The 16,838-nt window shown below is 42.6% G+C and overlaps 1 protein-coding gene across 1 annotated transcript; it reads left to right on the top strand.

Annotated features, from left to right (window-relative positions):
- Positions 1-9,138: 9,138 nt before the first annotated feature.
- Positions 9,139-10,585, top strand: LOC137383634 (hemoglobin subunit alpha-like). The gene is made up of 3 exons (XM_068056789.1): positions 9,139-9,297; positions 9,644-9,851; positions 10,213-10,585. The coding sequence occupies exons 1-3, from the start codon at positions 9,194-9,196 to the stop codon at positions 10,336-10,338; spliced, it is 438 nt and encodes a 145-aa protein (XP_067912890.1). The 5' UTR covers positions 9,139-9,193; the 3' UTR covers positions 10,339-10,585.
- The last annotated feature ends 6,253 nt before the right edge of the window (positions 10,586-16,838 follow it).

The following is a 16,838-nucleotide window of genomic DNA, read 5'->3' as shown; positions in this document are numbered from 1 at the left end:
CGTGTTTGCCATCACCATCCGAGGAAAAAGACTCTCACTATCCACCCTATCTAACCCACATTGATCACAAGTCGTGAGAGTCAGTTGCCAGCGTTCGCCAGAGCTGGCGGGCAGCCAGAAAGACAGGGCTAAAATGTGGCGAGTCGAACAGACTTAGTAGTTGGCAGGAAAAAAGACAGAGGCGCAAGGGGAGAGCCAACTGTGCAACAGCCCCGACAAACAAATTTCTCTGCAGAACCTGTGGAAGAGCCTGTCACTCTAGAATTGGCCTTTATAGCCACTCCAGGCGCTGCGCCACACACCACTGACCACCTCCAGGCGCGTATCCATTGTCTCTCAAGATAAGGAGGCCAAAGAAGAATAACTAACTCTTGTAGTGCATTCCACAGCCTCACAATCCTATGTGTAAAAATAATTCTCCTGCTCTCTTTCCTGGATTTCTTGTATTTAATCTTTTGTTTAATGTTTTCTTCTTCTCGACCCCAGAATCACTGGTAACAGTTTCTTTCGATCACTTCTGTTCTATTACATCATAATTTAAACACCTCTATCAAATCAGCCCTTAAACTTCTCTGTTTGAATGAAAACAGCCCAATTTTTCCAACCATTTCTTTGTATTTGTAATTCTTGCTCCCAGGTATTGCATCATCCGAATGATTCTGCCTCAATATCCTTCCTATAGTATAGAGTCCACAGGTATACACAGTATACCAACTGTCATCTTCCTAAGGCTCGATGCCAACTCACCATTATATCTCAACTTTTATATTCTATAACCTGCCATGAAAAAAGAGAATGGAAAACTGAGTTTAAAGTTTTTATGCTGCTTTAAATGTCTTATGAAACTTAGTGCCCAAACCATGCTGCTCTTTTGCATCACCCAGCTTCTCTCCTGTCAAAGTACGCATATTGGGCTGGATTTTAATCAACCCTCAACGTCGAGATTCGTGGCGGGAGGGCGGTGTGGGGGGTGGGGTGCCTGAAGACGGCCCTGGATGAGGACTGCCACGGACCTTGACACTGGCAGAACCCAGCACTATCCTCCCGGCGGCGGGGGGACACCGTGGTGGCCCTCTCTCCACTTGACGACAGGACCACAAACGCCACATGCAAATGTATAAAATTAACAGATTTGCATGGACCTATCCTTAATCTTGATGTCCCGCTGCGATCTTCATCCGGCTGCCGGCAATTCCGTGCCTTCGGATCCCCGTCTAAGGAAATGAGGCACTGCACTGGTGGCAAGGGGGGGAGGAGATAAGTTAATCAGTTTGGGAAGTGGGGGGCGATGGGGTCAAATAAACATCACGAGTGTAGGGGATGGTGGGAAGGGTTGTACTTTAAACGTCATGCAGTTTGTGGGGGGAAGGTCAGTTGTTACAGGTAACTCTTTTGTGAGGGGCAGGACAATTCTTAATATAACTGTTATTGGGGGGTGGGAGAGGAGCAAATGAAAGGTATTTATTTAATTTTATTCAATCTGTCTTCAAATATTTAAATATGCCAGTAGGGCTGACAGCCCTTTAAAAATGGCATCCGTGCCTACGCACAGGCAGCTGATGCCATTACTGGGGTTGGAAAGCACCCCCCACCCACCCCCCCATGTGACTGGGGGGGTCAGCCTGCCCCAGCTATTTAAATGAGCCACCGTGTTTGAGATTGCGGCGGCTCTGCTCGCTGCCAAGATTGGCGGCAGGCTCACAGACTCCAGCCCATTACTTTTTCTTTTAAACCATATGTCCCACCTCACACTTACACATATTGGGCTGAAGCTTCCGTGCCCACCGCTGAGGTCAGCGGGGGAGGGGTGTACAAATCGGTGGCCTGCAAACGTGGAGAAGCGGCAATCTTTGACCCCACTGCCCCCCTCGCACTGATAAACATACCTTCTCCCCCTTCTCCACCAGTATGGCATCTCGTTTCCCTGGACAGGGATCCGAAGGCGAGGGGTGCCAGCCAACGGGCCAAAGATTGCAGCGGGGCATCAGGTGTTGGCATAAGTATTCACTCATTTTAATTTATTTAAATATTCAAATGGAGGTCCCATCGTCGACTGGTGGGGCGGCCGCTACAAGGTCTCACCTCCGCAATATCGGGCCGGGCGCTCCTTGCGCGGGTTGCCTGGCGGCCCTCTCATTGAATCAGAGAATCATAGAAAGTTTAAGGCACAGAAAGAGGCCACATGGCCCATCATGTCTGTGCCAGCCAAAAATGATCCACCTATTCTAATCCCACCTTCCAGTATTTGGTCTGTATCTCTGCAGATTATGTCTCTTGAGGTGCATATTCATACTCCTTTTGAATGAGTTGAGGGTTTCTGCCTCAACTACCCTTTCAGGCACCCTTCCAGACCCTCACCACCCTCTGGATGAAAAAACTTTTCCTCATCTCCCCTCTAATATTTCTACCAATCACTTTAAAACTATGACCCCTCATCACTGACCTCTCTGCAAAGGTAGACAGGCCCTTCACCGCCATTCTATCCAGGCCACTCAACATTTTGTACATTTCAATCAGCCGTCTCTGTTTCAAGGAGAACAATCCCAGCCTATCCAATATTTCCTCATAGCTGCATTTTTCCAGTCCTGGCAACATCCTCTCTATCCTCTCTCATGCAATTACATCCTTTCTATAATGAGGTGACCAGAACTGCACACAGTACTCAAGCTGTGGCCTAACCAATGAGTTATACAGTTCCAGGATAACCTCCCTGCTCTTTTATTCTATACCTCGGAAAATAAAGGAAAGGATTCCATATGCCTTCTTAACCACCTTATTGACCTGTCCTGCTACCTTCAGGGATCTGTGGACATTCACTCCAATGTCTCTATTTCCTCCACACTTCTCAGTATTTTCCCATTAGTCATCTATTCCTTTGTCTTGTTTGACCCTCCCCGCCCCAAAATGCATCACCTCACACTTCTCCAGATTGAATTCCATTTGCCACTTTTCTGTCCATCTGACCAGACCATCAATATCTTCCTGCAGCCTACAGCTATCCTCCTCACTATCTACCACATGGCCAATCTTTGAGTCAGAGGTTTGCAAAATTCTTGATCATGCCCCCTACATTTACGTCCAAATTGTTAATACAAAAAGCAGGGGACCCAGTACTGAGCTCTGCGGAACGCCACCGGAAACAGCTCTCCAGTCGTGAAAACACATGTCAACAATTACCCTTTGTTTCCTGCCACTGAGCCAATTTGGTATCCATTTTGCTGCATTTCCCTGGATCCCATGGGATTTTATTTTTTTTAACCAGTCTGCCATGTGGGACCTTGTCAAAAGCCTTGTTAAAATCCACGTAGACCACATCAACTGCACTACCCTCATCTATCTTCCTTGTCACTTCTTCAAAAAAATTTGATCAAGTTGGTCAAGCAAGATCTTCCCTTAACAAATCCATGCTGACTATTCTTGATTAACCTATGCCTTTCTAAGTGACAGTTTATTCTGGCTCTCAGAATAGATTCCAATAATTTGTCCACTACTAAGGTTGGACTGACTGGCCTGTAATTATTCAGTCTATCCCCCGCTCCCTTTTTAAACAGAGCTACAACGTTAGCAGTTTTCTAATCCTCTGACACTACACCTGCATCCAGTGAGGACTCTCTTGCTTTCCTGTCTTGCTTCTTTCATCCGGCCCTGGTAATTTATCAACTTTCAAGGATGCTAATTCCATTAATACTTCCTCTCTCCCTATGTTTATCACATCCAATACTTCACACTCCGCCTTAACTACAATATTTGCATTGTCCACCACTTTTGTGAAGGCAGACGCAAAACATTCATTTAGAACCATACCAACGGTTACCTTTTTGGACTTTTATGGCCCCTACTCTTTCCTTAGTTATCCTCTTACTCTTAATGTAATGATAAAACATCTTTGGGTTCACCTTGATTTTGCTTGCCACTGTTCTTTCATGTCCTCTCTTTGCTTTCCTAATTTCCTTTTTGATTTCACCACTCCACTTTCTATACTCCTCTCGGCTTTCTGTAACATTGAGTTCTTGGCGTCGGACATAAGCTTTCCTTTTCTGCCTTATCTTCCCCTGTAAGCTCCTTGACATCCATGGGGCTCCAGATTTGGTTGTCTCACTCTTTTTCTTTGTGGGAACATGTTTTCTCTGAACCCCTAGAATCTCCCCTTTGAATACCTCCCACTGCTCTGACGCCGATTTACCTTCAAGTAGCTGTTTCCAGTCCACTTTCGCTAAATCACTCCTCAGTTTTGCAAAATTGGCCTTGCCCCACTGAGAACTCCTGTTCTATCTCTGCCCTTTTCCATAATTATGTTAAAACTGACTGAATCATGATCACTACCACCAAAATTCTTTCCTACTGCCACCCCTTCCACTTGCCCAGCTTCATTTCCTCAAACTAAGTCTAAAACTGTGCCTTGTCTTGTTGGACTTGCTACATATTGGGCAAAACGGTTCTCCTGAACACATCTCTAGAATTCTGCTCCCTCAATTCATTTCACACCAAAACTATCCTAGTTAATATTGGGACAGTTAAAATTCCCTACTATTACTGCCCTATTCTCAGAGATTTGCCTACATATCTGCTCTTCTAGCTCCCTCTGACTGGGGGTCCATAGTACACTCCCAGAAGTGTGATTGCTCCTTTTTTGTTCCTTAGCTCAATCCATATAGCCTCATTTGATGAACCTTCCAACATATCATCCCTCCTCACAGCTGTAATTGTTTCCTTGACCAAAATTGCCACTCCCCCTCCTTTCTTATCCCCCTCCCCATTGCATCTGAAAACCCTGTAACCAGGAACATTGAGCTGCTATTCCTGTCCCTCCTTAAGCCATGTTTCTGAAATAGCTATGATATCATACTGCCACGTGTCTATCTGTGCCCTCAGCTCATCTGCTTTATTTGCTATACTCCTTGCCTTGAAATACATACCCTTGAGCACTGCAAACTCTTTTTTTTAATTTTCTAACCTTTGTTTCCTCTGTCTTCCACACTCATCCATTAATTTTCTGCCTTCCATTTTCATTTCTGATTTTGACCTAACTGAGTCTACCCTCAGTTCCCCATCCCCCTGCCTCTCCCAGAGGCACATTCAGGCGCACCCCTCCCCCCACTCCCGCCACAGTCCCCGATGCCTGGGGGTGAGCAAAATCAAGCCCATTGAATTCCATCTGCCATTTTGTTGCTTATTCCATCATTTTACCAATGTCCACCTGCAGCTTCCTTTGGTCATCAGAATTATTTGCTCTGCCTTCTATTTTAGTATCATCTGCACATTTGGACATTACTCCCTTGAGCCCTGTATCCAAATTATTGATACATGCAATGAACAGAGGTTGTCCCAGAGCAGAACCCTGTAGGATTCTAGTATCTACTTCAAACTACTCGAGAAACTGCTATTCCACTGCATTTCCCTCATCAACCAGACCTGTTATCTCCTCAAAGCTCTACCTGGTTACTTAAACATGTTCTTTCTTTCTGATATCCATGTTAGCTGCTTCTAATTCTTTCCCCTTCATCACGATATTTAATAATATCATCTTTAAATGGTTCCAACATTTCAAATGTTAAACTAACTGGCCTGCCATTACCCAGGCTTGTTTTGTTCTCCTTTTAAAAATGAATATTGCACTGAACAGTCACCAAACATCCACTCTCAGACCCTGAAATAATCTGGGGCTCTGCAATTTCATTGCCTATTTCCCTCAGCATCCTTAGATATATCTCATCATGTCTGGCGTGTTGTCCTCTTTTTGAAAAACTAACTTGTCTAATACTTTTCATCTAGTGATTACCTACGTTTGGTATGATTGAGAGGATAGATTGTGAGAAGCAATTATATAAATTGGGCATGTACTCACTGGAAAAACAAAGATTGAGTGGTGATATAACTGCTGATTTTAGGACTCTACAGGGACGATAGCAGAGAGGTCAATAACCGGGGGCATAAATTCAAAGTAATTGGTAGAAGAATTAGAGGGGAGTTCAGGAGTTTTTTGTTTATTCAGAAAGTGGTGAGGGTCTGGAACTCACTGCCTGAAAGGGTGGTAGAGGCAGAAACCCTCATTGCATTTAAAAAGTACTTGGATCTGCACTTGAGCTGTTATAACCTACACGGCTGCAGACCAAGAGCTGGAAGCTGGAATTAGACTGGATAGCACTTCTTAGGTCACCATAGATATGATGGGCCAAATGGCCTCTTTTTGTGCCACAAATCTTTCTATGTTTCCATATTAGATAATCTGGACTATGACAATCTATTTCAGCTTTTGCAGAAACAGAAGACAAGGCCTAAACTTGAAGGGGAGTCAATTCAAAACAAACGTGCAGAAATTATTTCAGTCAGTCTTTGGAACTCTCTTCCTCAAAAGGCAATGGAAGCAGAGTCTTTAGATATTTTCAAGGCAGAGATAAATAGATTCTTGACAGGTAAGGGGGTGGAAGGTTACCAGGGGTCGGCAGGAATGTGGAGTTGAGGTTACAATCAGATCAGCCATGATCTTCTTGAAAGGCGGAGCAAGCACAAGGGATTGAGTGGCCTACTCCTGCTCACAATTCATATGTTCGAATATAGAGTGAGTATCAATTGATGGAAGAGGCTTCCTAGGGTGATGGTGAAAACAGTATTGATTCAGTCAAATGTAAAATTAGACAGATTTCTTTCAGAAAATAATATTTTAGGACACAGTATGTGAGTAATTTAAGATGTAACGTGGTAATTGTAGCATGTTTGAGAGCAAAAAGGTGATTTTCGACTTTTGGTTCCCAAAGCTTTCCATCACTGGGGTTTTCCTCTCCTCATGTCTGGGTGCATTGTGGACTAATTGGTAGAGATTGATTGCTGTAGTTCATCAATAACTCCATTATTATTGTATCATGCAACTTCCGGGATGGTAGAAGGCAAACTAGAATGACCTTAGTCTTTTCTCATCAAGGAATTCCTATGTTCTCATTTCACTTGTAACCAATTCAGGATTTACCTCCTCCCAAATATCCTTCCATTTTGTTAACACTAATGAGGAATTGTTAAGCATCCCAGCTAATTTCCAATTATCCTCTGGTAACTCAGTCTCGTCTCCTCTCAAGGATCCCACTCAATATGTAATAATTCTCTTCTTAGTGATCATTTATAGAATATTTTAATATTCGGTAATATATTAAGATACTTTCTTCATAATTAGTTAGAGATAAAGCATTACACATAATGTTAACATCAAACCATTCAATGCTGTATTGTCAGGTGAGAGTGACCCTCCTTGACATCAAGGCAGCATTTGACCAAGTATGGAATCAAGGAGCCTGAGCAAAACCAAGATCATGGGAATCAGGGGGAAAAATTTCTGCTGATTGGAGTCATACCTAGCGCAAAGGAAGATGGTTGTGGTTGTTGGAGGTCAATCATCTGAGCTCCAGGACATCACTGCAGGAGTTTCTCAGGGTAGTGTCCTGGGCCCAACCATCTTCAGCTGCTTCATCAATGACCTTCCTTCATTCCTAAGGTCAGAAGTGGGGATATTCGCTGAAGATTGCACAATGTTCAGCACCATTCGTGACTCCTCAAATACTGAAGCAGTCTGTGTAGAAATGCAGCAAGACCTGGACAATATCCAGGCTTGGGCTGATAAGTGGCAAGTAACATTTGTGCCACACAAGTGACAGGCATTGACCATCTCCAACAAGAGAGAATGTAACCATCTCCTCTTGACATTCAATGGCATTACCATTGCTGAATCCCCCTCTATCAACATCCTAGGGGCTACCATTGACCAGGAACTGAACTGGAGTAGCCATATAAATACCGTGGCTACAAGAGCAGGTCAGAGGCAAGGAATCCTGTGGTGAGTAACTCACCTCCTGACTCCCCAAAGCCTGTCCACCATCTACAAAGCACAGTCAGGAGTTTGATGGAATGCTCTCCACTTGCCTGGATGGGTGCAAACTCCAACAACACTCAAGAAGCTCAACACCATCCAAGACAAAACAGCCCGCTTGATTGGCACCTCAGCCACAAGCATTCACTCTGTCCATCACCGACGCACAGTATGTACCATCTACAAGATGCACTGCAGCAACGCACCAAGGCTCCTTAGACAGCACCTTCCAAACCAATGACCTTTCCCAACTAGAAGGACAAGGGCAGCAAATGCCTGGAAACATCACCACCTGCAAGTTCCCCTCCAAGTCACACACCACCCTGACTTGGAACTATATCGCCGTTCCTTCACTGTTGCTGGATCAAAATCCTGGAACTTCCTTCCTCACAGCATTGTGGGTGTACCTCTCTCCCATGGACTGTAGTGGTTTAAGAAGGCAGCTCACCACCACCTTGTCAAGTGCAAGTGTGGATGGGCAATGAATGCTGGCCTAGCCAGCGATGCCCGCATCCTATGAATGAATAAAAAAAATGAAACTCCCCTCGATAATTTAGTATCTTCTAATATTGTGACTGAACCCTATCCAGAAAGAGAGGATGCATCAACTGGAGTAAAAGAGACAAAATGTGGCATTTAATATTCGGTGTCAATGGACATTAAAATTAAACACAGCAAGCAAAATTTATATTTTCGGCCAGAGTAATGATATATATATGTGTAGAATTCTGTGGTCTGTTGTGTTTTAATCAATAAGTGACATTTGCCACCAAATAGTCATGTTTCTGACAAGTAACCCTTTCGCAAGGAGGTACCCCTAAAAGAATTGGCTCAGGACAAAGTGAAAATGCAAGCAGGTAAAGAATATTCTTCTATTTTGTCAGTCAGTAAAAGCCAATATGTCCAGTGGTGCTCACCACTCTGTGCTTCTGAGAGCAAACAAAACGTTTCATATTCTCTGATTTCAAATCAAAATGATCAATATGTTTTACAATACATAAATTAGCCAGTTATAAAGTATTTATTAACAAGATAATCTAAAGCATTGCAACAGTGTTTCAAATAAAATGTGCAGAAGGTGGAGTTTGGCAACATTTCTCAAAGAGGATATCTTTGCTGACAGTTGTAAGTGAAACAGATGATTGGCTTTTAACTCGCGGTTGCCTGTTATCATTGTATTTGCATTAAATCCAATAGATTTTGAATAGAGACCAGCAACCAATCGGACAAATGAGGACAGAAGGGCGGGACTAGGAGAAATGTAATAAAAACAGGTGAAAAGCAACCAGAGACATCTCGAGTGTGTTGACAAGACTGAGAGTGACAAGAGCCGCAACCATGCCAACCTCTGAATACTCAGCAGCTGAAAAAGCCGAGCTGGCCGCTCTCTCCACGGTGCTGGGGCAGAATGCAGAAGCTTTCGGTGCGGAAGCTTTGGCCAGGTAATTTAATTCGGTTTATAATCTCTGCAAAGTACTTTTTGCAAGAATCTGAGATGATAAATATTTGATTTCATTGTCCTGGAATCTTGAGACAACTAAAATGCAATGAAATTCTCTACACAGAAACAAATACTTGCTAAAGCTGCGATTGGTGGTCTCAGAATAAACAAATGTAATCCTTCATGAGATTCTAATGTGTCCGTATGTTAGCTCATCAATTAATATCTAGTTACTTTGTATTTCAGAGTAAACTTTAAATATTGAAATCTGAATAATGACTTTGGGTTGGGTAGGTATTGGTACTTTAAAAGATGGAATCATGATTTTTTATTTTGTGTTCCTAAAGGATGTTTGCAGTTTATGCTGCAACCAAGTCTTACTTCAAGGACTACAAAGACTTCAGTGCTGCCGCTCCAAGTATCAAAATCCATGGTGACAAGGTAGTTACAGCTCTGGCACATGCGTGTGACCACTTGGACAACCTGCAGGAACACCTGTTGAAACTTGCCAAGTTCCATGGTTTACAACTTAAGGTGGATCCTGCCAACTTTCCGGTAAGTAACTGGTTCATAACTTCTTCCTCCTCTCCATTTCACCAAACTTTGAGCTGATGATCAGAACAGTAAGTGGACATTTAGATTGATTTATTTGAAATGACATTAAATGTCAGTCAGAAAATGTTTGCCTTTAACAGGGAATATTTTGGTCTTGTACACAATTTGAGGCGGTAGTAAAAGTTCAAAAAGTTCGTCATTCATTTCGCGTTTAAAATGTATTGAGAACATCTTCCGAGAAATATTCCGTCGGAAAAACACAAAGGGACCGCGCACTTCCAAAAGAAAATTCACTGGCGGACCCCAAAAATATTGGAGGGAACGTTGTTTCCGATTAATATTTCTATTGTTTTTTTTACAGTATCTTTCCTACTGCCTCGAGGTAGTCCTGGCCGTCCACCTGACAGAATTCTCTCCTGAAACCCATTGTGCACTTGACAAATTCCTGACCAATGTTTGCCAAGAACTCAGCTCTCGATACCGTTAAAATGCAGCCAAAAACTTGCGGTGGAAAGCAGCGGATTCTCATCCTTCAAACCTCCGTGTGTACTTTCCCTCAAACTGCCTGGCAACAAATCCTTATTCTTAGAAACACAATTGTTTTTGCTGTAGCTCGCATTGTTTAATCCAGTTTCTATATTTCATCATTGATTCATTTTACTTTTCTCATTGTTAAAATGCACCAATCGAAATTATTACTGAGGAAAAATAAACTTTTGCTTTCATGAATGTTACATGGTTTGTTGTGGCTGACTTACATAAACACACTTCATTTAATAAAAACGGGCAAACATGTAGAAATCACCATACATTCAAAAATTACCCAGCATTAAGAAAAGGGAATACAGTAGCACACCCATCTAATTACACTTTTATACAATAAATGGGAAGCACAAACTGACACATAAAGACATTTTAGCAATTATAAAGCCCTCTTTTGTTGTGCATGTTGTGCATCACAAGCCATGTGAAGAGAAAAAGATTAGTCAAGACAAATCTGGGTCCCTTACAGTCAGGAATGGGGGAATTTATAACAGGGAACAAAGAAATGGCAGACCAATTAAATACGTACCTTGGTGATGTCTCCACAAAGGAAGACACAAATATCATACAAGAAATGCTGGGGAACGTAGTGTCTCGTGAGAAGCAGGAACTGTATGAAATCAGTATTAGTAGGGAAATAGTGTCAGGGAAATTGATGGAATTGAAGGCTGATAAATACCCACGGTCTGATAATCTACATCCCAGAGAAGTTAAGGATGTGGCCCAAGAAATAGTAGATGGTTATTTTTCAAAATTCTATAGACTCTGGAACAGTTCCAACGATTGGAGGATAGCTAATGTAACCACACCATTTAAAAAAGGTGGTGGAGAGAAAACTGGGAATTATAGGCTGGTTAACCTGACATCAGTGGGGAAAATGCTGGAGTCCATTATAAAAGATGTTATAGCAGAGCACTTGGAAAACAGTGACAGGATCGGACAAGGTCAACATGGATTTACAAAAGGAAAATCATGCTTGACAAAACTACTGGAGTTTTTTGAGGATGTAACTGGTAGAATAGATAAGGAAGAACCAGTGGATGTGGTGTATTTGGACATTCAGAAGTTTTTCAATAAGGTCCCATATACGGGATTGGCATGCAGAATTAAAGCACATGGGATTGGGGGTACTGACTTGGATAGGAAACAAAGAGTAGGAATGAATGGGTCTTTTTCCACGTGGCAGGCAGTGACTAGTGGGGTACCACAGGGATCAATTCTTGGACCCCAACTATTCACAATATATATTAATGATATAGATGAGGGAATTAAATATAATATATCCAAGTTTGCAGACAACTCAAAGCTGGATGGGAGTGTAAACTGTGAGGAGGATGCAGAGAAGCTCCAGTATGATTTGGACAGGTTGAGTGAGAGGGCAAATACATGGCAGATGCAGTATAATGTGGATAAATGTGAGGTTATCCACTTTGGTGGCAAAAACAAGAAGGCAAATTATTATCTGAACGGGGATAGATTGGGAAAGGGGGAGGTGCAGCGAGACCTGTGTGTCCTTGTGCACCAGTCACTGAAAGTGAACAGGCAGTTAAGAAGGCAAATGGTATGTTGGCCTTCATAGTGAGAGGATTCGAGTACAGGAGCAAGGATGTCTTGCTGCAATTATACAGGGCCTTGGTGAGACCACACCTTGAGTATTGTGTGGAGTTTTGATCTCCTTATCTGAGGAAGGATGTTCTTGCTATAGAGGGAGTACAGCAAAGGATCACCAGACTGATTCCTGGGATGGCAGGACTGACGTACAAAGAGAGATTGGGTCAATTAGGCTTGTATTTGCTAGAGTTTAGAAGAATGAGAGGAGATCTCATAGAAACCTACAAAATTCTAACAGGAATGGACAGACTAGATGTAGGAAGGATGTTCCTGATGGTGGGGGAGTCCAGGACCAGGGGTCAGTCTAAGGATAAGGGGTAAGCCATTTGGGACTGATATGAGGAGAGATTTCTTCACCCAGAGCGTGGTGAACCTGTGGAATTCTCTCCCACAGAAAGCAGTTGAGGCCAAAACATTAAATATATTCAAGAGCTATATATAGTTCTTCTGGCTAAAGGGATCAAGGGATATGGGGAGAAAGCAGGAACGGCGTATTTAATTTGGATGATCAGCCATGATTGTATTGAATGGCGGAGCAGGCTCGAAGGGCCGAATGGCCTACTCCTGCTCCTATTTTTCTACGTTTCTATCAGGACAACTAAAGGTGGGTGTTTGTGAACAGTGAGATTATCCTGGATGACCACATGTGTGGAAAATCTCTATGTTTTGAGACACGCAGTCTCAGACACATTGAGCTGAAATGGGGATTAGAGACAATTCAACAAATACAGCAGTTGGTGGGAATATCTGGATAATTTATTCCAAAACAAAGTCACACCATATAGAGATACATGAAGAAGTCTATATAACTGGCACTCAGAAGGGTCGGGGGTATTGAAAAGGCAAAGGAGGAAGTGCAGAAACTGGTCTTGCCCAATAGGTACAAAATACTTGCCATCTGTAGGGATACAAAGAAGGCTGGGGGAAGACGACCAAAAGACTAACCGATGCAGCATGGAGAAGGAGGAAGTCCAGGGACGAAACAGCAGAGTAGAAAGGTTTTAATTATAGGGAATTCAGGTGAGGGCAGTGGAGGTTATCCTGTCAATTCACAATTGAGATTCCAGGAGCATGTGTTGTCCACCTTGTTCCAAGGAATACTAAGAATGTACTAAAAAGGAACTTTGAACGGAATGGGGAAGAATTAGTTTTTGTGATCTATGCTGGAAGCAACAAGACAGGAAAGAACATGGAGGCAATATAATGGAAGTGTGAAGAGTAAGGCACCAATTAAAAAGTGAAACATCCAGGGTGGTAATCTCTAGAATACTACCTGATCCAAGTACTATTTGGCATCACGATAAACAGACCAGGAAAATAAATGTGTAGCTCAAGGATTTATGTGGAAAGAAGTGTTGCAAGAAAATTCCATCTTTTCCCATGGTACCTGCTTCCACCACACTATCAGGCAGGCCCTTCCAGATCCTAACCACTCACTGTGTAAAAATGCATTTCCTCATGTTGTCATTGGTTCATTCACTAATCACATTAAGTCTAGGCCCTCTGGCTCTCAACCCTTCGCCATTGGGGACAATTTCTTTTTATCTACTTTGTCTAGAACTCTCATGTTTTTGGTCACCTCTGTCAAATCTCTGTCAACCTTCTCTGGTCTGATTAGATTAGATTAGCGATACAGCACTGAAACAGGCCCTTCGGCCCACCAAGTCTGTGCCGACCATCAACCACCCATTTATACTAATCCTATACTAATCCTACACTAATCCCATATTCCTACCAAACATCCCCACCTGTCCCTATATTTCCCTACCACCTACCTATACTAGTGACAATTTATAATGGCCAATTTACCTACCAACCTGCAAGTCTTTTGGCTTGTGGGAGGAAACCGGAGCACCCGGAGAAAACCCACGCAGACACAGGGAGAACTTGCAAACTCCACACAGGCAGTACCCAGAATCGAACCCGGGTCCCTGCTCCTGTGAGGCTGCAGTGCTAACCACTGCGCCACCGTGCCGCCCTGGTCTATGAAGAACAGCCCCAGGTTCTCTAATCGATCCCTGTAACTGAAAACCCTCATCCCAGGAACCATCCTATTCAATCATTTCTGCACCCTCTCAAAGGCCTTCACTTCTTTCCTAAAGTGCAGTGTCCAGAGTTGGCCACATTACTCCATTTGTGGACGAACCAGTGTTTTCTAAAGATTCATCATAACTTCTTTCCTTTTGTAACCTATGCTTCTATTTATAAACCCAGGACCCTGTATGCCTTTTTAACTACTTTCTCAACCTGACCTGCCACCTTCAATGATTTGTGCACATATACCGCCAGGTCCCTCTGCTCCTGCACCAGCTTTAGAATTGTACCCTTTAATTTATATTGCCTCTCCTCATTCTTACTACCAAAATGTATCACTTCACACTTCTCTGCATTAAATTTCATCTGCCACATGTCCACCCATTCCACCAGCCTGTCTATATCCTCTTGAAGTCTATCACTTTCCTCCTCACAGTTCATGCCACTTCCACACTTAGTGCCATCTGCAATATTTGAAATTGTGCTCTGTGTCCCCAAGTCCAAGTAATTGGTATATATCACGCAAAGCATTGGTCCTAGCAGTACTGTCCCCTGGGGAACCCCAAAGTATACCTTCCTCCAGTCCCGAAATTACTATTCACCATTACTCTCTGCTTCCTGCCTCTTAGCCAACTTTGTATCCATGCTGCCACTGTCCCTTTTATTCCATGGGCTTTAACTTTGCCGACAAGTCTATGGTGTGACACTTTATCAAATGCCTTTTGAAAGTCTATATACACCATTGCATCCACATTATCCTTATGAACCCTCCCTGCTACCTCATCAAAAAAATCAAGCAATTGAATTAAACATGATTTACTTTTAACAAATTTGTGCTGGCTTTCTTTAATTCATCCACACTTGTCCAAGTGACTGTTAATTTTGTCCAGAGTTATTGTTTCCAAAAGCTTTCCCACCACCAAGGTCAAACTGACCGACCTGCAGTCGCTGGGTTCAACCTTACACTTTATTTTATAACAAAGTTTAACATTTGCCATTCTCCTGTCTTCTGGCACTACCCCTGTGTCTAAGGAGGATTGGAAGATTGTGGCCTGTGCCTCCACAATTTTCGTCCTTACTTCCCTCGGTAACCTTGGACGCATCCATCTCATCCTGTTGACTTATCAACATTAAGTACAGCCAGCCTTTCTTTATCAATTTTCAGCTCAATCCAGTGTCACAACTACCTTCTTTTTCACTGTGACTTTTGGCAGCATCTTCTTCCTTTATAAAGACATTCATTTAGTACATCAGCTATGCCCCATGCCTCCATGCATAGATCCCCTTTTTGGTCCTTATTTGGCCCCACCTCTCCTCCGCCTGCCCATCTACTATTTACATGCCTATGGAAGACTTTTGAAGTCCCTTTTATGTTATTTCCTAGTCCATTTTTATGCCCTCTCTTTGTTACACTTGTTCCTTTTGAACTTTATAGATTCAGCCTGGTACTCCCTTACATTATCAACCAGACATATGTAATACAAAGCCTTTTTCTGCTTCACCTTACTCTATCTTTTTCTTTATCAAGGAACTCTGGCTTTGTTTGCCCTACCTTCCTCCTTATCGGATTGTACTTGGCCTGTACTGTTGGTATTATTGCCTTTAAGAGAAATATCCCTTTAAGATCTTGGTATGCTAATGAACCAAGTACCAGGATGCAGTCATGTGACTCAGAGCCAGAGTCACTGTGCAACTGTAACACCCAGAGTAAGGTTCTGTAATTAGTTAGCTCTGTACTATGTAATAGTTTAGCTGTAATAAACCTGTTTTGAGATCTTCAGCAAAACTGTACTCCATGCATGTCATTTATGTTGCACCAGACAACATAAAAGAACTCATTATATAGTGGCAGCTGTGAAAAAAAAAGTCTAAGTTGAGGACCAAGAGTAAAACAGCTCTGAAAATTACTTTTCCTACAGCCAGAAGAGAGAAAGTTCAAGAAAAATTCTGGCTCAAACAGTAAAAAAAAACTTACCTCAAGTTGTAGAAGACAGAGCTCAGAACGACAGGCTGCAAGTAAATCGAGTGAGTCATTGTTCCGATGGGCAAGGGATACTGCTTTACAAAAAAGCTTTGAAGTCCTTCAAAAGATCGATTTTCTTCAAAAGCTCCATGTTAAAAAAAAGGGAAGACCCGACTCCCCTCCCAGGCTGATCGGGCTCGGCACCATTACAGGAGGCATCCGTTAGAAAATATGCAGGAAAACTCTGGTCTCTGCAGAACCTCTTCCTTAGAAAATACCAGGAAAACGTGGTCTCTGCAGAACCCACGGCCAAAGTTTTCAAAAAAACATTAAACTACTGACAAGTGTGAATGAGAGCTTTCATTTAAGAAGCCAGGCAAAAAAACTATTAAATTGTCCAGTGAACAGCTGCGTAAACAGAGAGATTTAAGTGGTATAAAAAAAGCTCTTAAAAAAAGCACTTGAACTGCCTATTGAACAGCTGTGTAAACAGAACAGGCTTAAGTGCTGGAAGCAAGATAAACATATAGCCCAAGCAAACACCTACTTCTGTCAATCAAATCAGCTAGCCTAAATAACACAGTTTCTTTAAGAAGGATCAGTGCAGAGTCACAGAACCAAGTCTTAAAGCAAAAGAACAGCACGAATAAGGATACCAAATTTCCCAACATGAACTGGAAGGCCTTGGATAGCCTATCTGAGTTCCAACTGCTCAAACAAAGAATAAGTTTATGCTTTACAGACTAAGTGATTGCAGAACCAGAAAAAAAGGCTGTCAAAATACTAATAGCAATAGGAAATGAGGGATTACACAGAATCAATACTTCAGGCTTATC

The sequence above is a fragment of the Heterodontus francisci genome, chromosome 24 (genome assembly GCF_036365525.1).
Source record: "Heterodontus francisci isolate sHetFra1 chromosome 24, sHetFra1.hap1, whole genome shotgun sequence".
NCBI classification, from domain to species: Eukaryota; Metazoa; Chordata; class Chondrichthyes; order Heterodontiformes; family Heterodontidae; genus Heterodontus; species Heterodontus francisci.
This window is presented reverse-complemented; position numbering and strand designations above follow the sequence as displayed.

Bases quoted from the DNA above. Each gene is read 5' to 3' on its own strand.
- LOC137383634 (XM_068056789.1), top strand. From the start codon at position 9,194: ATGCCAACCTCTGAATACTCAGCAGCTGAAAAAGCCGAGCTGGCCGCT. The intron at 9,298-9,643 runs GTAATTTAATTC...GTGTTCCTAAAG, and splicing joins GGTGCGGAAGCTTTGGCCAG to GATGTTTGCAGTTTATGCTG. The intron at 9,852-10,212 runs GTAAGTAACTGG...TTTTTTTTACAG, and splicing joins TGGATCCTGCCAACTTTCCG to TATCTTTCCTACTGCCTCGA.